Source organism: Triturus cristatus, chromosome 7 (genome assembly GCF_964204655.1).
Source record: "Triturus cristatus chromosome 7, aTriCri1.1, whole genome shotgun sequence".
NCBI lineage: Eukaryota > Metazoa > Chordata > Amphibia > Caudata > Salamandridae > Triturus > Triturus cristatus.
This window is the reverse complement of record NC_140590.1, coordinates 143,593,456-143,617,092: the sequence shown is the minus strand read 5'-3', so window position 1 is coordinate 143,617,092 and position 23,637 is coordinate 143,593,456. Positions and strand designations below refer to the sequence as shown.

General features: G+C 43.9%; 1 protein-coding gene across 2 annotated transcripts in view; it reads left to right on the top strand.

Moving 5' to 3' along the window:
* The window catches only part of LOC146809060 (B-cell receptor CD22-like), a 500,036-nt gene that overhangs the window by 264,390 nt on the left and 212,009 nt on the right, over nucleotides 1–23,637 (top strand). For both annotated transcript variants that reach the window (XM_085615862.1, XM_085615861.1), the window contains exon 5: nucleotides 5,621–5,890. In XM_085615862.1, coding sequence (XP_085471988.1) covers nucleotides 5,621–5,890 — 270 coding nt within the window. The remainder of the gene's footprint in view (nucleotides 1–5,620; nucleotides 5,891–23,637) is intronic.

Sequence of the window (23,637 nt, the reverse complement as noted above, 5' to 3'; positions counted from 1 at the left end):
AGGTCTAGAGGGGGTGGATTGACTTTCATACAGGCACGGTAAAAACAGTTGGCCGATGAATCCTGAAGCGGTCTCCTTAGGGACTGGTACCTTTGGGGGGGAAGTAGCTGCCCCTGATGGATTAATTTTAGGTAGCCCATTGGAGTTGGTGACGGTGATAACGGAGGGTGTGCAAGGAAAGGGGCAGTCCGCACTTCCAACCAGGATAAATACAGACAGAGATTCCTTGTTGGAGAGTGGAGGGTTATCGAGTATTAGTCTCCAGGCTATCGAACATTCTCAATCCCCTAGTATGAATACCCCACTTAAAATAGCTTCCTGGAATATCGCGGGGCTGAAAAGCAAGGTAGGCCTAGGAGAGTGAGCTGACTTTGCGGACAACCATGACATTTTAATATTTCAGAAAACCTGGGCCCTTGATCCTATTTATAGACATGGGTATATTAATTTTTATAAACCCGCCCAGAGGGGTAGAATGGGCAGAGCTTCTGGGGGATTAACTATTTGGGTGAGGCAGTCACTCAGTTATAGAATCAATGAAGTGCTAGTGGATAATCCTGATATTCTTGGGATTATGCTGACAAGTCCCAGCCTCCAGGAGATTTTCATTGTTAATATATATGCTCGCAGACTCCCTGGGGGACGTAGTCCGTTGGTTATTAGAGAATTAGATCTCCTTCTTAATAATATCGATAGGGATAAGTTCGTGGTAGTGGCGGGGGATTTTAATTGTACCTTCGAACCGCTCCAATGTGAGGGAGTGGATATATTTGCTGAAGAAGATGTGCAATGGAATATCCCTCCCCTCGAACTAAAACCGGTTAAGCGAGGGACAGAGGCAGACCTACAATGGATGGGTTTGTGTCTTGAGTGGGGGTTGAGAGCGGTCAATGGCCGATCACATTCCGATAAAGAAGGCCGGGCCACATTTGACAACGGCACCAGTACTAGTCGAATTGATTATATCTTAATCGGGGTCGAGTACTGGGTGCTATTGGAGGATATGTTAATAATGGCTCGACCTGAGAGCGACCATAACCCGTTAGTGCTTGGTCTAAATCTAAAGGACTGCCTAAGGAGATTAAGTCCGACAGAGTGTGCAACTGCAGAGGCAATTCTAACAAACGACAGTAGAAGGGTCAGGTGGAGCAGGATAGTGGAGGATCCTATAATATTAGACAGAACTTCATTAGAGGTCTCTTCCACTTTATCTGCTCTGCAAGCTCTGGTTGACCCGTTGGACCAATCATCGTACATAATTGGTCAGCATGACAAGCTCTTTGGTGTTTTAAAATGTCTTTTTACTACAAGTTTTAAACCTATGAGCTTAAAGGTCCCAAAAACAGGAAACAAATGGTATAATAATTCCTGTAGACAGGCACATACTCACCTGATTAAAGCCTTAAAATCTAGAGATGTAACAGAAATTAGGATGGCAAGGCTTGCGTATAAAAAGGTACAAAGAGAGTCAAGGAGAGAATGGATGATCTGCATTGGCTGGACTTGTATGAAGCCAGTAAATCAAAGGACCAGACCAAGTTTTGGCAGATATTCAAATGGGGTAGTGATCAGGACTGCCAGATCCCGACGAATTTTGTCTCGCCAGAAGTGTGGGTAGAACATTTTGAGCACCAGTTTAGGGGTAGTGAACCAGAAACTGCGGGTGGCTTACCTGCTCTTTCTTTAAGTGAATCACTGATCTGTCCACCTATAGTTTTTGAGAATACAGATGCAGAGTTTGCACTGTGTTTGATTAAAGCAGGTAAAGCCCCTGGCATAGATTGTATCCTGGCCGACTTATTCAAATTTGATTTAATGAATTGGGTCCCTTATATCACTTTTATAGCTAATGCCATTGCAAGTGGTGCCCAAATTCCGGATTCATGGCGTGGGGCGAAAATGTTACCTATATTTAAGAAGGGGGATCGTACGGCCCCGGAAAATTATCGCCCTATAAGTCTAATAGATTCAATCCAGAAAGTTGTAGCTAGGATGGTGTTGGTTAAAATCCTTGAATGGATGGAGATCGACAATATATTATCTCCTATGCAGGCAGGATTTAGACCCAGTGTCAGTACAATTGATCAGGTGTTTAGATTCCTTCTTATATATTGGAAGGTGGTGACTTTGGGCGGTGGAACTATTTACGCAGCGTTTGTAGACTTAAAGTCTGCATTCGACCTCGTACCAAGAGAAAAGCTATGGGCTGCCCTAAGGAACATAGGAATGCCGTCAGCACTCCTGGATATAATATTAAGATTACACGAGGCTAACTTTGCCCAGGTGAGATGGGGCAGGCAAGGTCAGATAACAGAGAGGTTTCCTGTCACCCGTGGCGTCCGCCAGGGATGTGTCCTTACACCGACACTGTTTTTGTTATTCATTAACAGGGTCGTGCAGTACTTCGTAGACACTCCCACTGATGCCCCTATTTTAGGTGGTACTAATTTCCCACTTCTCATCTTTGCGGACGATACCCTCATTCTATCCAAGACTCAAAAGGGGCTCCAACTCGCCATAAATAAGTTTGAGGAGTTTTGTAAAGACAACGACCTTCAAGTCAATGTCAGCAAAACAAAATTTATGGTGTTTACTAGAAATAAGCCACAGAAGGGTCACGTTACGATGAATGGTGTCGAACTAGAGCAGGTGGAAGTTATGACATATTAAGGGATCGTACTTGAAAACAAGTTAAGATGGAAACCACAGGTTGATGTCCTGTCACTGAAATTTGCCCAACTATCTGGTACTTTAATCAAGGAACAAAGAACCTCTACAACCAAAAGGATTGGCCCTGCATTAAGAATTTATAATGCCAAAATAAGTTCAGCAATCCTGTATGGTGCAGATTTATGGGGCTCTTCAGACTTGTCCTCCCTGGTTAAAGTCCAAAATAAATTTCTACGTAACCTAATTGGCCTGCCCCAATCTAGTCCCTTGAAACCTCTGTTACTAGACCTGGGTTGTTACCCTATTGACGAAGTGGCACGGTTTAGATCCGTTGCTCTGTGGAGAAGGATCTGGTCAACACCTGAACTTGCTACTTTTGCAAAGGAGATATTAGATGTTAGATCCATTTCGGGATCTGCTAACATCCCTTGGTTTAGAAATTTGAGATCGATACTGGTAAACATGGGCCATGATCAGTTATGGTCGAATCCCGGCAATAGCATTTTTCCTTCAAAAAAGGATTTTAAAGAACAGTACTGGGCGACTATACGTTATCAACATATAGTCCAGTCAGATCCCACTTCTCTTTCTGGTAGATTCCTGGAACACAAGCTCACTCACTCCCTCTTTAGAGGAGTATTGGGATGTAATTGTAAAGAGCTGTGACAGAAAACTATACCATCAGTTTAGGGTGGGGTCACTTCCAGTGAGATCCTTTACATCTACATGGCGTGGCCAGACGAATGAGTACTGCCCTTGGTGTAGGGATAAAAAAGAGTCCATAGGCCATGTATTTTTTGTTTGCCCATCCTATTCAGCCCCCCGAGGAAAATGGCTCAAACCCATCTGTAAAAACATGAAAACTCGGGTGAGCCAGGAGGCATTATGGCTCTTAAGGACTAATACATCGATTCCAGTGGCCATAGCCGTTGCAAAATTTCTGGGTTGGACATGGATAATTAGAGCCAGTCAACATTGTAATAGCGGCTAAATAGCCCCTTATAACAAGTACATATTTCTAACACGTCTTCAACCGACAATTTAATTACTTTTTAATTCTATTTTATTGTGTATAATATGTTTAACTCCGCTTATTAGTGATGATTTGTGCTAATTAACTCTTGTATGTATTTTATTTTATTTTCCTGATCTTTTAATATTATGTGTAATTTTGACATCTGGAGTTTTTAGTCATGAGTGGAAAGTTTTATTGCATGTCTTTTATGATGAAATAATATCGAAATAAAGACGTATGAACTTGAACTTGACTCTCTGCATTCCGGCCTTCTTAGTAAGACAAAGCGGACGCATACAGTGCCCTCCTGTACTATGGAGTTACATTACTCTTTACAGCAGTCAACAGACACATGCCTCTGTCTTCATGCCAAAGCACTGGGTTCTATATCCAAGTCTCCAAATGAAGGCGACGCTGATAATCTTTAAAGGCCTTCCAACACCAAACCGGATGCTTAAGGGACTGTTCACCAACACACACAAAAAAAACAAGCATTTGCAAGGCAATAGGTCTCGCATTTATGCAAATTTAAGCTATTGGCAATGTAAATGACAATGCTTTTATTTAGGTTTTGAAAAACCAAAACATAAATAAAAGGAATTGTGATTTACAATGCAAATAGCTCAAACTCGCGAAACGCGAGACCTGTTGCAGTGCAAATGCTTGTTCTTTCTTTCTCATCTTGCACACTCACCTCTATTTCATCTCTCTCTCCCCTTCCTCTCTTGCACTCTCTCATTACCCATGGTGCCTCATCTCGCTCTCTGTCCTTAATATCACTTGCTTCTTCACATCTGTACCTCTGTTTCTCCCGTCTGTGTTTTCTGTATCGCTCTCCACCGCCTCACACACTCATCTCAGTCTTTTGTTTCTGTTTGCCGCCATATCTGCCTTTTATCTCCATCTGTTCATCTGTCTCTCGTTTCTATGTCTGCCACCCTATCTGCCTCGTATCTGCAGCTGTCTGCTGCCCCCATCAGAGCACTTCAAATGCTTACATTTTCCAAACATGTAAATTGAATATTTCATTCAAGGCATCTCACAGGGGTGAGACAAAAAAAGTGTGTGTGTGTATATGTGCACGTGCATGCCTGCATGCATATGTGTCTAAGTGTGCACATATTCGTAGGGATGTAGGAGTGCCTGTGTGTGTGTGCATGCATGTGTGAGTGTGTAAATGTATCGCCGGTTGGTAATGTTGTATATGAATGAACATTTCCTCCCGTCTTTAGTTTGGCCCCGGTCGCAGGGGTTAGGACTACTTGTAACATCCTTGGTGCACTGTTTTCACTTCTCATCTTATCCGTCTTTTAATTTATATTGTAGCGCATAGTGAAGCGCTGGGTATCTATCGCATTATGTAAGCCCTCACAGTAGAAGTCACAAGTATCTAGCCCCTGTCAAAAATGTAACCCTTCAAAGCCAAAAGATCCATCCCTCCCAGAGCTCCTGTGCTGTAGCACTTAGTAACTCCTCAGAATGCTTCATGCCACTGCGCCGCCATTATTACAAAAGTCAATAAATTAAAAAAAAATAGAAAAAAAAAAATAGCCGTATTACTTTTACATAGCCAATAGCTCTGCATTTCACTAAAACGAGACCTATTGCATTGCAGGGACAAAGACACAGTTTTGGGGGCAGAATTTAGGATTTTTCTTTTAGCCTTTACTCAACTGCAAATAAATAAAAGAAAAAACATTGCCATTTTCACCGCCAACAGCTCTAACTTTAACAAATGCGAGACCTATTGCATTGAAAATGCTTGTTACTGTAGACAGAAAATGTTTTCCCCTCTTTGGTGAGATAAGGCCCAAGGAATACTTGAACTATATTTCTCATTTGCATCTAATGTCTTTGACCGGAGGGTGTCTAGCGCCTTGACGCCCTCGGGTAATTGTATCGTGCTTTACAAGTTTCTTTTTCATTTAATTTCAGATTCTCCAAAGCTTGTTGAAGTTTCCCTGGGAGGACAACCTCCAACCATCAAGGAAGGCGAGAGTCTGGCTCTGCAGTGCCTTGTGAACAGCAGCAACCCACCTGTCCATAATTATAAATGGTTCAAGGAAGGTGATACACGATTTAAGAAGGAAGGGCAGCTTTTCGAAATCAGACGCGTTTCTGCAACGCATTCTGGGAAATATTTGTGCGAAGCTGCTAATTCTGTTGGCAAAAATAAGTCGTCCTCAGTGAAGATAGATGTCCAATGTGAGTATTCTCCCCAAACTTCAGTCAGGAAAAGGTACTTTCCCACTTTTACAAAGGTATCACTTGGTAACCATACATTTATGAGATATTGAGGGTCCTACTTGAAGATATGGCAGAATGTAGTTCGAAGTTTAATTGAAAGAAACATTTTTTATAATATTAAATGTGGGATCAAAGTTTTTGATTTTACATTTGGTCACACACTGAGGTTAGAAATATGATAACAAAATTCAAATTGCCAAAAGATTCTAAAGCTCATAAGACAGAATCAGAGTTTATGTAGTTTTAATAAGGGAACTAAATTGAAAAGAAAGACACAATAAACAGGATACAGTGACGGTAATCCTTTTCAATTTCTAGCATTAGCCAAAAAGCATCTATATATAATGTCTCGAGACAGGCCTACTTCTTGAATGAAAATTAAGGTAATGCATTCATAACATTGGATTTAAAACTCGCTGAATGTCTTTTACGTTGTAATTTCTCAGGAAATAAATTAGATGAAATTGAGGGCACTTAGGGCGTCAACTACAACAAGCTGATGTAAGGATGCTTGAATAAATCTCAGGCACTGCCCAACAGGCCACTCCAGACAGAGGCCCATCTTATTCAAATCAGTACTGACCCTGATACTCATGGAACAGATGATCCCTCCTCCACAAGCGAACACAAGCAACCCAAGACCGGTCCCTTTTTTTGTTTCCTAAGTATGACACTCCAAGTGCTACTGGTCTGGCCAGAAATGTGTCCCTTGTTCACTGTGCCACTGGAACCAAACTGCACAATACTGAATATGCTCCAATAGGCCAACACCACTGTGTGTGCTTCAGACCAGAGAAAGCCTGGCCTGCTGTTCTGGGTTGACTGTTCTTGTTAAAACGTGACAAAGTCTGATTTGCATGTGATTGGTGTCTCGGGTGGAATAGTGGGCAATAAAATGATAGAATGGAATGTGGCTGAGTAATTATCTGTGACTGAGGTTAATTCAAGAATTTCACCCATAAACTTTTTGTTTTTCTCAAGACACCATAAGTGCAGCTGGTATGCCCAGTCGTGGGTTCACTGCTTACTGCGGCACTCAAACCAACCTGCGCACTACTAAAGAGGCCCAAATAGACTCGAAACGGCTTGTGCTCTGGTTCAGAGAGGACCTGTCCTAGTGGTTCAGCTGGACTTTCCAACTGGAGCAGTACCAAGGCTGATTTTCAAATGGTTAGCCCTTGGTTGATATAATATGGTGCGCAAAAAAATGATGCATTGGAATGCGGCTCTGAGTAATTACTAGTGGCTGAGATTAATTCAAGCATTTCACCGATCACTTTTTTATTTTCCTCTGAAAGTACTTTTCTTCCTTAGTTAAAAAAACACTGACTGTACATTGATTTATTGATTATATTGACTGGTTTGTTGAGTCTGTACTCCAAACCACCTCCTTGAGTAGGCCTTAGGTTGCTTGACTTTGCTTCCCTGAAGGTCGTGCTAAAGGGTGAACTTGGTTAGCTGTTCAAGGCTGAGGTTAATCCCAGGACACCAGCGGTAAAAGATCTGACTGCCACAATCCACTCCAGGCATCCGGTCTGCCTGGGGCTCCTAAAAAAGTTCCCAAAGATGTTTGAGTTCTGACTTCCTTTTGGGTCTGTGTCGAACAGTGCAATAGCATTGCTTGTGGCCTCTTATGTACCCGGCTCCTAGTGAACGTTGTTTGTATTTGTGATGAGCATCATATTACTATAGGTTTAGGATTTCCCTGTCTATTTATACTTCATTATGTTAAATTGCCTTTGACACTGGCTTTGATATTGGCCATGGATGTGAAATCACTCTTCATTATTTCTTCACACCCACACACAGGACAAAAAAACACACACAATGCTGTTTGTAAGATCTCTGAAGTAGCAGAAAGGAAATACGCAGAATAATGTAACACAAGAAATGTAATAATATTAAAATAGATACATACATGAGCAAAGGTAGTCTGATCCATTTGGTGACCAGATTCCTACTCTTTGCAGATTCTGGACAGCATGGTTGTGGTGGGAGCCCTGTGCCTGACTTTGAGTGATGCAAATTTATCTTAAGAGTCTTGGATATCAAGGGGGGGGTCGGGGAGCAGTGCTCGCTTCTTGGTTATGGCTGGGGATAATTTATTTTTCTTGAGCAGCGGTATGGCAAGGGATCTGCACCCTTTTTATCTTTAAAAAAATGGTTCACAAGATGAGTTCGGGTAAATCGAAGTGGGTCTTTCTGCTAGACCGATGAAGATATCTCAGTTGTGGTCTTTGGTGACTGGTGTAAGGGAGGAGAAGATGTTCTCAGAGTCTTTTTTTTATGTGTTATCATTCGAGACACTGCTATTAAGCTGAGCATTGCAGCAGGTTTTAGTGGCTTTGTCAATAAACATTTTCAAACTTTAGCACTTGGTTTTTAGCAATGTGGAGCTTACAGCCTGGATTATAACATTGAATATATCAGCCAGATGGCTTGTGGCACTGGTGAATTGGATGTAGTTTCAATTTCACAAATATAAAAATAGCTGTTAGAATCAATGTCTAAATCAAAGTGATATGACAGATTTTTATTCTTTCCAGAACCTTTAGCCACTCAGCTCCCACACATCTATCTTTAATATGAATCAATGCACCATCACTTTACACGAAGAAAAAAGAAGACATGGCTTCTTGATATATAGAGATTCTTTTCACTTGGTTAAGTGCCTTTATTTCAGGCACCACCCGTAACGCATTCTGCGTAGTGCAACAAACAAATAATGACCATTCATAACGCCTTTACATAGACATCACATTGAAAACAAAGATACACAAAGGACAACATTATTACATAATGAAACCTAATAGCTTTACCTTTATAAGAGTCTATCTTGTATAATCACATGTAGTGTTTATTGTGAAAGAGTGTCCAACATTGTTAACCGATGAAGGTTACATGTTTCCATAATCCGGGTACATATTATAGTGCTCAGAAAATAAGGTCCAAAAAGAACCAACTGGCCCTTATTGGTCGGAGTTCATTCTAATGGTCATAAAGTATCAATTCTCTCTTTGCCTTCTCGTGTGTGTTACTTCTCGCCTATGTTAGGGAATAGCTAGCCAAAATATATCTATCATTTCTATTTTTGTAAAGAATGGGAAAAAATTGCTTTGCAAAAATTCATCTGCTTTCCCCTATAAAAATGTCATCAACAAAAGGTTGACTGTGCTAAAAGTAAAATCTTCCCAGTTTTCAGGAACATACAGAAGAGTATCAATTTTTTTTTTTACCAATGTGTTGCCATTTGTCTAAGAGGTAGCCCATTTTTTAGGTCTCGCGTAGGCAGCGCACATGAGCTGTCTCTATGAGACATCTAGTTATCTGTAGAGCGAGGGTAATCCCGCCTGCTGCTTGCCTGTTTCTTGCAATTGGCTTATTCACACATTGCTGTAATTTCCGGCCTCCCTATAGGTTGCTGGTCTGATGAATCACTTCCGTTTTTATCGTAAGCAGCACCGACCAACTACAGTTATATTGCGCTGTAGGGCTTTGTCCGTTTCCTTTAGGGACTCCTTGGGCTTTTTTTTTTTTTTAATCGCCACGGCGCCCGCTTCATGAGCCATGGCGATTTAAAAAAACAGATGCTTTCCATATATTATTTTTTAATCGCCAGGGTGCCCTCTTCATGGCCCATGGCAATTTTAAAAAACGGATGCATGCAGGCAGCGCCACTCTTCACAGTTACTATCAACCAGTGGCCGCCAGCTGGCTCCTGTTTGATCTTGTGCAGTCTCCCTGGTTCTTGGCATAGGTTCTGTTTAAATAGTGTGGCAGCCAAGCTCGTTACCACACATGGTGCTCAGAGGAAGAGGCTCGCTTTTTACCCCCTTCAGAAGTTACTCATTAACATTCCTGTGTCATTCCTCAGCCACCCGCCTCCTTCTTAAAGCTGCACACTCCCGGGGCTGCCCAGCGCAGCATTGTTTGTAGGGGGTGTGGGGAGAAGAGGCAGGAGGGAGGGTCCTGCTACTGACATGTCACCTCATTTGACTGAGGGCAGCATTGCACTCCTAGCGCACGGGCTGGCACAGCCCATCTGTGCCTCTACCTGTTGAGGCTCTGGTTTGACAGCGAGGCACTCGCAGCCTCTTTAAGTGCAAAAATATCACAAAGGCAAATCTCACACACCCCAACTCACATGTCTGGGTAATCAGAAATAGCGCTACTGCCCATGCCAAAGTAGAATGTATTGTATTGCAGTTGCGTTTATATAGAGCTTAGTACCCCTGGCGAAGCATTAAAGTGCTTAAGTTATTGCACGTTTCCACTTTACTCAGGTTATGGCTGGTTTTCTACAGGAAAACCATGCCAGTCACTCCCAGTTCTTTGGCGTTTGAAAGATCCCGCTTTTGAGCATCTTCACAGAGTAATTGTTGGAGAGAACAGGGGTGCTTGGAGCCACCTGCTTTTGAACGGCACCGCACTGTAAAAGTGTCTATATATCTGTTTAAAAGTGCTGCAACCACAATTCTGCCGTTTCTAACTATTGCAAATGACATGTTACTTATATCCAATGTATCTTAGTATTTACTGATTGAAAGGATGGAATGTGGTCTCTCCAGCCAATATTCCAAATCGTAACCTACACATCACCGTAGTTTGTAAGTGGCAAGCATTCAGCTCGCTGAGCCACCGTTCTTTCTAGGTTGATGGTACACTCTCTCCCGGGTTCATTCATCTAGTGTACATTGCCCTCGGCTGTACAACTAAGCCATTTGGATACCTATGATTTCATACATGTTTTGTCAAGGCGCTGCCCTTCCAAGCCTCCAACCCAGCTGCAGAGATCAGAACCAAAACAAACTGATAATGAAACTAAACAGGTGCTGAGGGGCGCGAGCGTGACTGGGGTCCTCTCCATGTTGCCTTGGCTGGGGGAGGAGATGTCTTGTGAGGCGCTGAAGACAGTGGGCCAGAGCACTTTGCTTGGGGAGTACTCGCTCTATTGTGATTCTCTCGGCACAGTACACCCTTGAAAATGCGAGTAAACGTCAGCGCTTATGCAGTTTATATGTGAAGATGAAAAAGAAGATACACCGGGGCTTATTTACAAGCCCCTTGCGTCACCGGTGGGTCACTTTGCCATATTAAAAGTGACGCACAGGCTGCGCAAGGGGCTTGTAAATAAGCTCCACCCCAACCCCACCACGTGCAGTACTGCACACGAGTGACCACATCTACCTTTACAGGGAAAGGAGATGGTGCCTTATTTAATATACTTTCACGGCTGTTGGACACTTTTACTCTGGTAGAAACTTGGAAATTTCCTCCATGAATCCTGCTAGTGTCTAGTCTGTCCCAGGGGTGCCTCATGTCCCACAGCGCTTCACAATCACTTGCGCAACCTCTTGTAAATAAAGATAAAGGATCCGGTGTGTGACCTGCCTCAAAGCACTGTGGCTACCACCAGCCGGTTCAATTCCCGTTGTTAACTATGCTATTCACACACTCATCCGTGCACCTACCTAGTCACCTGACATTTACTCAAACATTCACTCAAGTGCATTTATTTGCGCACCCTATTTGTAATCACAAGTCCTCCATTCACTGTTCACCCACTCACCAATACATTGACTCCCTCGTCACGCATACCTCTTGGTACCGCATTCACCCGTCCAATCGCTCACTCACGGAATTGCTTTCTCTTTCACTCAATGACCAGGGCCGTTTTTAGGTGTTTTGCCGCCCTAGGCGAGAATTGAAAAATGCCGCCCCCTCCCTTTTACTACCATCACTCTCTACCCGTGTCATCCAGGCTAGAAGAATGAATGCATTAGATATACAAAAACTCCTGTTTTTTGCCACCCTCCCCCTTTTGCCGCCCTAGGCGGCTGCCTAGTCTTGCTTAATGGTAGAAACGGCCCTGTCAATGACTTGCCCTCTTATGCACTCATACGTTATGTTGTTATGTTATGTTAGCCAGATTTATAAAGCGCACAGATGCCCCAGCAAAGGGGCGTCCCGGCGCTATAATGGACAAAATATCAGGCAAAAGCATAACCAAAAGACAGGAGCATAACACTAAGAATCCTGGGGAAAAAGGAAGGTTTTGACGGTCTTCCTAAAAACCAGAAGTTCATCAATGGCACGGATATAAGCAGGGAGAGAGTTCCAAAGCCTAGCCGCTAGTACTCTAAAAGAGCGGCCACCAGCCCTAGCCCTCTTAAAACGTGGAACTGTGACTAAATGGAGACCAGAGGACCTTAGGGAGCACGAAGGAGCATAAGGCTGAATAAGATGCTCCAGAATCTGAGGAGAAGATTGCTTGAGGATTTTGAACAGTAGGCATAGAGACTTGAACTTAATCCTCTGAGAAACAGGGAGTCAATGAAGCTTAACGATAGTTTTTTTGGCTGAACAAAATCTCGGTAGGCCAACCAGAGCTCTGGCGGCAGCGTTTTGAACGCGTTGGAGTCTAGAGAGTTCAGCCAAGTTGGCTCCTAGCAAAAGAGAGCTCGCATAGTCCAACCGAGACAGAATCGTAGCCTGTACAATGAGCTGTCTGGTTGGAGCATCAAAAAATTTAAAAGTGGGTCTAAGTCTTCGAAGAATCCCGAAGCAAGTGGCAGCAGTTTTCTTTGTGTGGGGAACAAAGCTGAGACTAGAATCCAGCCAAATCCCAAGATTTTTAACCTCCGTGACAGGAAGGGGAGTAGGACCAAGCTCCGAAGGCCACCAGTGGTCACCCCAAAGATGACTCTGCTTGCCGACAATGAGGACTTCAGTTTTTTTAGCGTTCAATTGTAGGCAGTTATCAGTCATCCAACGGGCTACTGAACTAATTCCCTCACGGAACTTAGCAGCTGCAAGGTCGGAAGCCCCACTTAATGCAACCGCCAGCTGCATGTCGTCCGCATAGGATACCATAGTCAGGTTCCAGCATTTAGCGACAGCAGCCAGCGGCTGAACATATAGATTGAAAAGTGTGGGGCTAAGAGTCGACCCTTGCGGAACGCCCTGGGCAATAGGGTAAGGTTTAGATTGAAAGGGAGGTGTAACAATCCTAAACGTACGATCGGATAGAAATGATCGAAACCATTCCAGTGCCATGTTACCGACACCAGCCTCACCCAGACGTTGTAGTAAAATAGCATGAGAGACGGTGTCAAACGCGGCACTGAGATCAAGAAGCACCAGTGCCGCCGTTTGACCAGAGTCGACCAAAGTTCGCAAGTGGTCGACCATAAAAAGCAACGCCGTCTCAGTGCTATGGCCAGGTCGGAAGCCGTTCTGAGTAGGATCCAGAATATCCGCGCAATAGAGATGGTTAGATAAAATGGCGTTGACATGAGCCTCAGTCAGTTTAGCAGCCCACGGAAGAAGCGATATGGGGCGATAATTCTCCAATTTAGATGGATCTAGGGTTGTTTTTTTTAAAATAGGCATCACCTGAGCTTGTTTCCAACTAGCAGGGACAGAGCCAGACGTTAAAGATAAATTGACAAGATTGCGCAGATTCTCTGAACTGAGCAGGACGAAGAGGGTCCTTGGGTGAACCTGATTTAACTTTTGGCACAATTTTAATAAACTCCTCCATCGAGAGCTCAGGGAGAGAACACAGAGACAATGTCGTCATTAGACAAACTTCCTCCTTTTCCAAGGGGGCGGATAAATCAGGAAAGGAACGATATATGGCCTCCACCTTTTCCACAAAAAGGCAGCCAGGTCCTCACAGTGAGATACAGAGCAGATCTCATCAAGTGAAGCTCTGCTAGCTGTGAGATCCTTAAGCACCTTAAAAATTAGTTTGGTAGGATTGGTGCTAGAGTTAAGTTCGCGGGAAAAGTAAGCAGCCCGAGTTTTACAGACCGCTCTGTGATAAAGCTTAGTCCTAGCACGATACTCCGATTTCCTGTCAGGCAGATATGACTTGCGCCAAGCTCTTTCGGCTTGTTTACAAGATTTCCTTAAAAGTCGAAGCGCATCGTCATACCCCCATCTATCCACTCACTCACCTACTTGCACATGCCCTCTCTCCCTTTATCACTCGCATGTTTGATTAAAATGATGTCGAACCTGGCTGTTTGAAGATAAATCTCCTCACGTGATAGTGCTTGCTGTGGGTGTTCTGAAACCTGGCTGCTAACTGGGTTGAAGAATGTGGGTTACAAATGTGGAAGGCTTGATGCGAACTGCAACTCCTCTGCCAGATGGCGTTCGAGTGATGGTTAGTGGAGACTGGGGTCACACCTACACTGATCTGACAATGTCCATCTGATATAAACAGATTTCCCCCAAGGACTCCCAATGCAAACATGCATGCTGCTCGCAGAGAATTAACTCAGGCACTGACAGCTGTATGATGTTTGTTCGGAAGAGGATTCTATAGACAGATGTGTTGGCTTTCACAGTGCTGGTTTAACAAAAACTGTGAAATTAAAAGGAACATACATGTAGCACATGAGAAAACATTTATCAATCAATCAATCAATCAGAACATTTGTAAAGCGCACTACTTACCCGTGAGGGTCTCAAGGTGCTGGGGGGGGAGGGGGGGGATTCTGCTACTGCTTGAATAGCCAGGATTTGAGGAGTTTTCTGAAGGTAAGCAGGTCCTGGGTCTGCCGTAGGAGGATGGGGAGGGTGTTCCAGGTCTTGGAGGCGAGGTGGGAGAACAATCTGCTGCCCGAGGTCGCTCTTCGGATGCGGGGGACTGTGGCGAGGGTGAGGTCAGCGGAGCGGAGCTGGCGGTTGGGGGTGTAGAAGCTGAGAGTCGGCTGTTGAGGTCTGCTGGTCCGGTGTTGTGGAGTGCCTTGTGTGCGTGGGTGAGGAGCTTAAAGGTGATCCTCTTGTTGACGAGCCAGTGCAGGTCTCTCAGGTGGGGTGTGATGTGGCTGCGGCGAGGGATGTTGAGGATCAAGCGTGCAGAGGCATTTTGGATGCATTGGAGTCGTTTCAGGAGTTTGGCCGAGGCTCCTGCATGGAGGGCGTTTCCGTAGTCCAGCCTGCTGCTGACGAGGGCCTGGGTGACCGTTCTTCTTGTTTCAGTGGGGATCCACCTGTAGATCTTGCGGAGCATGCGGAGGGTGTTGAAGCAGGAGGACAAGATGGCGTTGACCTGCTTAGTCATGGACAGAGTGGAGTCTAGTATGAATCCTAGGTTGCGTGCTTGGTCGGTGAGTGTTGGGAGCTGTTCCCAGTGCGGTCGGCCACCAGGAGACGTCCCAGACCGAGGGGGTGGAGCCGAGGATGAGGACTTCCGTTTTGTCTGAGTTTAGCTTCAGTCGGCTGTTCCTCATCCACTCGGCGACAGCTTTCATTCCTTTATGGAGGTTGGTTTTGGCGGTGCGGGGGTCCTTGGTGAGGGAGAGGATCAGCTGGGTGTCGTCGGTGTAGGAGATGATGTTGAGGTCATGCAGTCGGGCGACATGGGCGAGCGGTGCCATGTAGATGTTGAACAATGTCGGGTTGAGGGATGAGCCCTGGGGTACGCCGCAGATGATCTCAGTGGCTTTGGAGCCGAAGGGGGGGAGGCAGACGCTCTGGGTTCTGCCGGAGAGGAAGGAGATGGTCCAGTCCAGAGCCTTGTCTCAGATCCCAGCGTCGTGGAGGCGTGTGCGTAGGGTGCAGTGGCAGACGGTGTCGAAGGCGGCTGACAGGTCCAGGAGGATGAGGGCCGCGGTTTCTCCGTTGTCCGGCAGGGCCCTGATGTCATCAGTGGCAGCGATGAGGGCAGTTTCGCTGCTGTGGTTGCTGCGGAACCCGGACTGGGACGGCTCCAGGAGGCTGTTCTCCTCGAGGTAGCGGGTCAGTTGTCTGTTAACGGTCTTCTCGATGACCTTAACCGGGAACGGGAGCAGGGAGATGGGCCGGAAGTTCTTGAGGTCCTTGGGGTCAGCCTTGGGTTTTTTGAGTAAGGCGTTGATCTCGGCGTGCTTCCAGCTCTATGGGATGGTTGCTGTCTCAAAGGAGATATTGATGGCTTTCCGGAAGTGGGGTGCGATAGTGGTGCTGGCTTTGTTGAAGATGTGGTGAGGGCATGGGTCTGACGGAGATCCGGAGTGTATGTTGTTCATGATTTTGATGGTGTCGTCGTCGTTTATGTTGGTCCTGGAGAGCAGGGGGTCGGTGCCGATGGTGGCCGTGGGGACGGAGGTCTCAGTGGTTGTCGAGACATTCATGGCGTTGAAGCTGTCGTGGATGTCTGCGATCTTGTGGTGGAAGAAGGTGGCAAGGGAGTCTCTCAGGTCTTGCGAAGGTGGGATGTCGTTGGTATTGGAGCTGGGGTTGGAGAGTTCCTTCACAATGTTGGAGAGCTCTTCGCTGTTGTGTGCATTGTTGTCGAGGCGGTCTTTGAAGGGAGCCCATTTGGCGGATCTGATGAGGTGATGGTGTCTGCGGGTGGCATTCTTGTTGGCTGCGTAGCTGTCCGGTTCTGTTCACGGTGCCATTTCTTTTTTAGCTTTCGGCAGTTTTGCTTGGAGGCCTGGAGGTCTCCAGGGATGTATGTATCTTGAACTGGTTTTAAAGCACATCTATATACTAATGTGTGAAAGATGTATTTTTGAGTGAAAGACTAAGAAAATGTGCATAATAGCAACATTTTGTATTTCTTAAAAGCAGTACGGGCATGGGACACTTAGTGTCGCTACGCCACTTTCTTCTTTCCCACAACTGTCCTACATACAATTTCACTTCCTCGGTGCTACCTGCTTACACATACGCAACCATACTTCATAGCCTGCAATTTCTTTCTTTAAAAAACCACTCCATTGTAAATAAAACATAAATAAAAAACCGTGTCATTTATAACCCCAGTAGGTCTAACTTTACAAATACGAGATCTATTGCATTGCAAATGCTTGTCCTAATTGTAGTGCTTTCAATAGACTTTCAGCTTGTGGTGGAAACAAGTGTGACACCCATGAGTAATGCTGGAATGTAGATACAATTCTGAATTCAGCAAGCTATGTATATCCCGTAAGGTATTCCAAAGGAAAGTAACTGTTGAAATAAAAAAATATTGAAAATGAGTAGGAAGAAATGGGATTTGTGACAACATTTTCATCTGTAACTTTTTGATAAGTGGCCGATTCACAAAAGCAGCATACCATTATGTTTGCTAGACACTTCTAGTTGTGAAGATGTTTAGAGTGTGTAGGTTCTTCAAGAAACTGAGGCATGCAGAGCTAAAAATTGAGCTGCACCTTACAATGGTTTTTCATTGTGTACCAAGCATAGAGCAATTCATATAGTGAATTATAAAGAGTGAAAATGGCTATGAAGGAAACCTATGCATTTCTGAAATTTACTCTATATGCTGAGTTTAGGAGCAGTGGTTATTTGTACATCTCTGAATTTGTGATTACCCACACCAGTATGTGGTTCAGAGGGCATTTTTGCAAAATGTCTTCTTTATTACACAGCGGCACAAATGCCAGGAAATGCAATCAGTAATAAAATATTTTCTACTATTCTCTAGTCCCACACATGTCCCCCAAAAAATGGTACCCATCTGTGTGGTTGGGCATAGCACCTGCGACACAATGCTACTCAAAAATCGACGCAGGGGCATCATATTGTATCAGCAGAATCCATACTTTTTTTTACAACGTGGGTAGCTGTTGATTTCAGGCTCTATATCAGCCGACACCCAAAAAAAACCAACCATACACAGGGTTTCTAAAAACTAGACACCCGGGGTTTTCCAGTGTGGCGTGACTGCTGTGGTTCTAACTAGGTGCCCTTGCATAACTCAAAAACATACATTTTCATCACATTTCTGTAAGGAAAAGTTCTGGAATCTGCAGGAAGCTACACATTTCCTACCACTTAACCTTCCCTTATGTCACATGATAGAAATGGTACCTCACTAGTTTGAGTGAGCCTAACACCCACAACAGGAGAACACCGAAAGCACAACAGGGACAGATAATTTTTCTCCATCCAAACACTGAGCCTTTTTTGCAATGTTGGTGGCTGTAGAATTTGGGTATTTGCCAAAGGGGTACCCAGGGAAACCTAGACAGCCTGCACTTTTCTTAAAACTAGACACCCGGAGAAGCCCAGGGTGGCATGATTCACATGGCTTAAACCAGTTTTTTATTACCTAGAAGACCTTGAAACCCCCAAACCTTTGGTAAAAACAATTCATTTTCCACATATTTCTGTGAAAGTTCTGGAATCTGCAGGGAGACACAAATTGCCTATGACTCATAGCCACAAGTTTACAGATGAAAAAGGTACCCCCGTTTGTGGATGGGCCTAGAACCTTGAGACAGGAGAGGGCTCAAATTGCAGAATGAACACATCAAATTAATCCATTGAAAACCAACCTTTTTTTGCAATTCGGTTAGCTGTGGATTTTGGGCTTTATCTCATCTTAGGGAAAACTACCAAAACCTGCACAGTCCTGAAAACTAGACACTTGGGGCAGTGGATGGTGTTGTAACTGGCATGGCTGTCCTGATGTTTTATTACCCAGAAGCCCTTGCAAACCTCAAACTTTGTCAGAAAACACTCAATTCCCTCACATTTCTGTTACAGAAAGACCTGGATCTGTGGGGAACCACAAACATCCTACTACCCAGTGTTTCCACAAATCACTCAATAAAAATGGTGCCTCACTTGTGTGGATGGGCCTAGTGCCTGCAATAAAAGGAGACTTAAAACGTAATGTGGAGACATCAACAATTCCTGCCAAAAAAAACACCTGATTTAACAATAGGGGTAGGTATTTGAACCGGGATTGGTGGCCACCCAGGGAAACCAACCTATCTCAGACATTTATGAAAACCGGGGAATTCCAGAGGAATGTGCCCCTGTGTGAAACTCATGATGTTTTCTTGCCCATAATGCCCTGCAAACTTTGCATTTCTGTGACATAAACTTCTGGATTTAGCAGCGGTCAACAAATTCCTGCTACCTAGCGTTCTCCTATGTGCCCTGATAAAAAAGTGACACCACTTGTGTGTCTGGGCCTAGGGCCAGCAACAGGAAGGGATAAAAGCAGGGTTAATGGCAGTCCCCCCACAAATAGATGGCCTCCTTTCTAATAATACCTTCCTCATGCAAATTGGTGCTCAGTGCTAAGACATACTCTCGAGCTCCATTTCAGTGAAAATGAAATGAGTAGATTGATCATAAAACAAAATCACTATGGCGTTCAGTGGAAATCATTATTTCACAAAAACAAAGACACGTGGGCTGCTGGGAAAGCTGTTTCACAGCAGCACAACCTGAAAAGTAACAAATGAAAGCTCTTTCCAGTATCGGTCAATGGACGGCACACACATTGGGGAGGGAGTGGGGGTGGCAATCAGTGGTTGACGCTGACCCTTAAATGGTTAAGAAGGGTGCATTTGTAAAATGGCTTCTTAAGAGTTTCAAATGCCTCTTCTTGTTTTGTTCCCCAGTGAAAAGAAACTGCTTTTGTGCTAGCTGATAATTGGTCATACAGTCTGAAAAGTAATGGATAAAGCCTCTACAGAATTTGAGGAACGCTAAAAACCGTTGTACTCCTTAGGAAGTTCTCTGTTCAGGCCATGGATGTACAACGTTTGCTTTTTCCATGACTATATGTATTCTTTCTTGAGAACTTCAAAGCCCTAGAAATACAACTTACAGTATTTAAAACAGATATTTCTCAATATAGGCTACCACTATCCAAGCTTCAACCCAAAAATTACCTTTACCTCACTCCACTACTACCCACCCCTAAATGTTACATGTACCCTTAACTCCATTTACCACTACCTAACCCTAAACCCTAATTTGACCCTTAACTTCCTTTACGATTACCCACCCCTAAACCCTAAAATGATCAAACCTTAAATGTATCCTTACCTCACTTTACAACTGCCCACCTGTAAATCCTACAATCAACTCCCTTCATACACTGTTATTTGATACATGTGGTAAAGGCATGTATAGTGAAGGCAGCTGCATGATAATGGCATTTGTGGTAAAGGCTGTGTGGAATAGGCATTGCTTGGGAAAGGCATCATTATTTGAGTTCCTTCCAAGGGGGAGTTTCCCAACATACTTCACCAGACACCATTCCCTAACCTAGGTTCTGGATGCTCCTTGCCTTGTTTAGGTAAGCATTGTCTTCATGATATACTCAAATTATACAGCACTGCAAACTCCAATAATCATTGAAAATTAAAGTAGAAGGGTCCATGACTGGAGAATATCCCTACTAGTAGTTTGAAATCGTCCCTCCAACAATCCTTTGCTTTTGAGACAAACTGTGGAATAGACCAAGCACTAGGCTAGGTTAAGAAACTGGGTTACTGGGTGAAATCCTTCTGTATCGACATCCACAATTCTTCTCACAGTGAAGCCACAAGTAACCCTAAATTAACCCCTTCGGTGCGCATGACGGAGCGGTTCCATCATGTGCATCGGTTGCGCTGTGCGGATGACGGAACCGCTCCGTCATGGCCCCGCCCGCGCACGAACCCTTCAGCACAGCGCGGTAATCCGCGCCGCGCTGAAGGGGTTAACCTGTGCTCAACCCTCGGGTAGCTTGGCACAGAGCAGTCAAGTTTACTCAGAGGCAATGTGTAAAGTATTTGTGCAACACTTCAAACAGTAACGCAGTGAAAACGCACCACAACAGATTTAGAAAAATAGAGTAATGCAATTTTTAATAAATAAAAAAAAGACTAAAATAACAATAATCCAATCGACAGAATCGGATATTTTCAATTTCAAAGATTTTTTTCAAAATCGCACCAAAAGCTGTAACGCACCAACTGTGGATATCTGGTTGTGCTAGCCCGGGACAAATCACAAGTTCGAGCTGACTGCGGTGAAGCGAGGGCTGGCTGCAGGGACCCAGTTGGCCCATTTGAACAAAGGACCTTAAATCCTAGATTGCAGAGTGTCGAGAGAATCTGCATCGAAAAGCAGCCAAAGTGATACGTCGGTTCTGAAATGTGATGAGACTGCGGTGCAAAGTCCTGCATCATCGTCAAGGATCCCTTCGAGCAGGGCTTGTGATGCAAAGTCCGGATTTGAGGATGTGCCATTCAGTCTGGGTGATGTGTCGGCTCCGGGGAGCAGTCCGTCATTGTCATCGAGACTTTAGTAGATGAGGGATGCGAGGGCCTGTCTAGGGATGTGTTGCTCGGGGGCAGTCCCGATGCAATGCTGGTCTTTGCAGTGGTTCCAAGCAATGCAGTAGTGGCATTGCATCGGTTCTGTCCAGGTTTGCACTGTGCAACAGAGGAGATGCTTCTGTACCGCTGAATCTACAGAGGCTGACAGAGAACCTTATGCCCCCTTCCTGTGGTCCAGGACTGGGGTGGCAGCACATGACAGGGTAGACTTACAGATGGCAGGGTCCAGGCGTTGTAGCCTTCTGTCCCTGAGGCTGAAGTCAGGAGGCCAACAAACAAGCCCTTGGAGTCACTCTGGGTTTCTGGGTTCAAGAGATGCAAGACCATATCATTTTCACCCAGGCAAAAAGGCACCAGTTCAGCACCGCAAGGCAGCAATCAGCAAGGCTGTAGTTCAGCAGGACAGCAGTCCAGCAGCAACAGTCCTTCTTCCTATCAGAGTATTCACTGGTCCAGAAGTGTACTAAAGAGTTTGTGTCTGAGGTCCAATGTTTTTACCTGGTGCCCTTCCTCTGGAAGGTGAGGGGAAGCTTCTAGAAATAGCCTTTGAAGTCCACAGGCATCCTGTCTTTCCAATCGTGGCTCCAGAATAACTACAGGGAGTATTCAGCCCTTTGTGTGGAGGCAGGACACAGCCTATTCAAGTGTAAGTAGGGCTTTTAACAGCTCTGCTCTCCCATCCTGCCAGTGATGTCTCATCCAGGCACACCTAAGCTAACTATTATGTGTGGCTGTCCTGGAGGAATACACAGAGCTCAATTCTCTGTGTGACCTAGAGACAGGCTACAAGCAGTAATAGCTAAGGCAGGAAAATGGCAACTTTCTAAAAGTTACATTTTCAAAATTGTAACAAAAAATCCGACTTCACCATTAGTTAGGATTTTTTATTCCAATTCCAAAGACATCAAACATGAACTGAATACCTGCTCCCATTTGGAAATTACAGCTTATTAAATTTATTAAGGTAGCTCCAATGTTATCCCATGGGAGAGGCAAGCCTTGCAGTCGTGAAATACATTTAAGAATGTTTCATTACCAGGATATATCAAACACTAAAGTATAAGTCCTACTTTTTAAATACACTGACCCTTGCCCTCTCGGCTTTTCAGAGCCTACTCAAGGGATGACTTATATGTATTAAATGAAAGGTTTGGGCCTGGCATAAGGCTTAGTTTGCCAGGTCAAATTGGAAGTTTAATAACTGCACACCCAGGCTACAATGTTAGGCCTGAGACATGATTAAAGGGCCACCAATGTGAGTGGGACAATAAGTGCTACAGACCTACTTGTAGCATTGAATTTACAGGCTCTGGGCGTATGTAGTGACACTTTACTGGGGACTTACAAGTAAATTAAATATGCTAATAGCGGATAAGCCAATGTTACCTTAATTTAAGGAGTGAACACATGCACATTAGCACTGGTTAGTAGTGGTAAATTGTGGAGAGTCCTAATACCAGCATAAACAAGCTCAGCAAAAATGGAGGATGAAGGCAAACTGTTTGGAAGATGACCACCCTAAATGTAGGTCTAACAAGTGGGGTTCATCCTTTGCTCTCAAATCCAGGGAGTTCCCCATCAGGCAAGTGTGTTCTTTTACAAAATAGCCTAGATTTCCACAATTAAAACATAGGCCTTTTTTTCTGAACTGTCTATCTTCTGCAGCTCATGTCTTAGGGATATTTCCAAGGTGCAATATAAATTATATAAGGTATAGTTTCTCAAATATAAGAAATATGTCTATATATAGGGAATGAAGATGAACAAAGAATTACTTGAATGAATACTTAAGGTTTATCTTCAATAATGTAAGTGTTAGTATTCCTCAAACCATTCCTAGATTGCTTTCTTCCTGGCAGCTTGATAATTAAAACATGGAAGTTGATAAGCTTAGGGGTGGTTCTATGTTGGTAGGTGGAATACATAAGCACCATTGAACTATGTGTGGATGACAAATAATAATTATATATTACATGTAGTTCAAGTTTCAAAAACTATTTTTATAAACAAATATAAAAAACTGATTCCTGTTAAGTTCCTGGCACATAATACCTGCTAGGTTCCTGAACCATGGGACCATTTTATTACCAGGCATGAGAGTTACTAAGACAAAGCAGAAAAAAATAGAACCACTTCAGCTTCCCTGTAGCTGTTATCAAAATCACAACAATGAAGTAGACATTTTAGCCTCAGAACCTTAATACAATAGATTTGAGGGTGATCTAGAAGAATAAATTAAAGAGTTTAGAGGCTATGTACACAGAAAGACTGTTGCAACTTATTCACATACATTTAAGAACAGCAAATTAAGCTCTCTTTAGTATTGATCAAGTACTTAGAGTCTTCTTAACACATTACATTTGAAGTTGTAATGGAAAGGTCTTGGGGATGAGAGAGGTGGTTTCTCTGCAAGTTGTGGTTATTTTTTATATCTGTCTTTATTTGTGTTTTAGATTATAGTGTTTTTGCCACGTTAGTGAAAGTTGTTATATTGGTAATATTATGAGGGGCTTTCTAATTACCTTTTAATAAATAGTTACATTTTAAAATATTTATTTTGCATGTCTCATAATGTTATTTCCTTTTGATAATAAATGATGTTGCAATCGCTAAGTATTATTTAGCTATAATTTA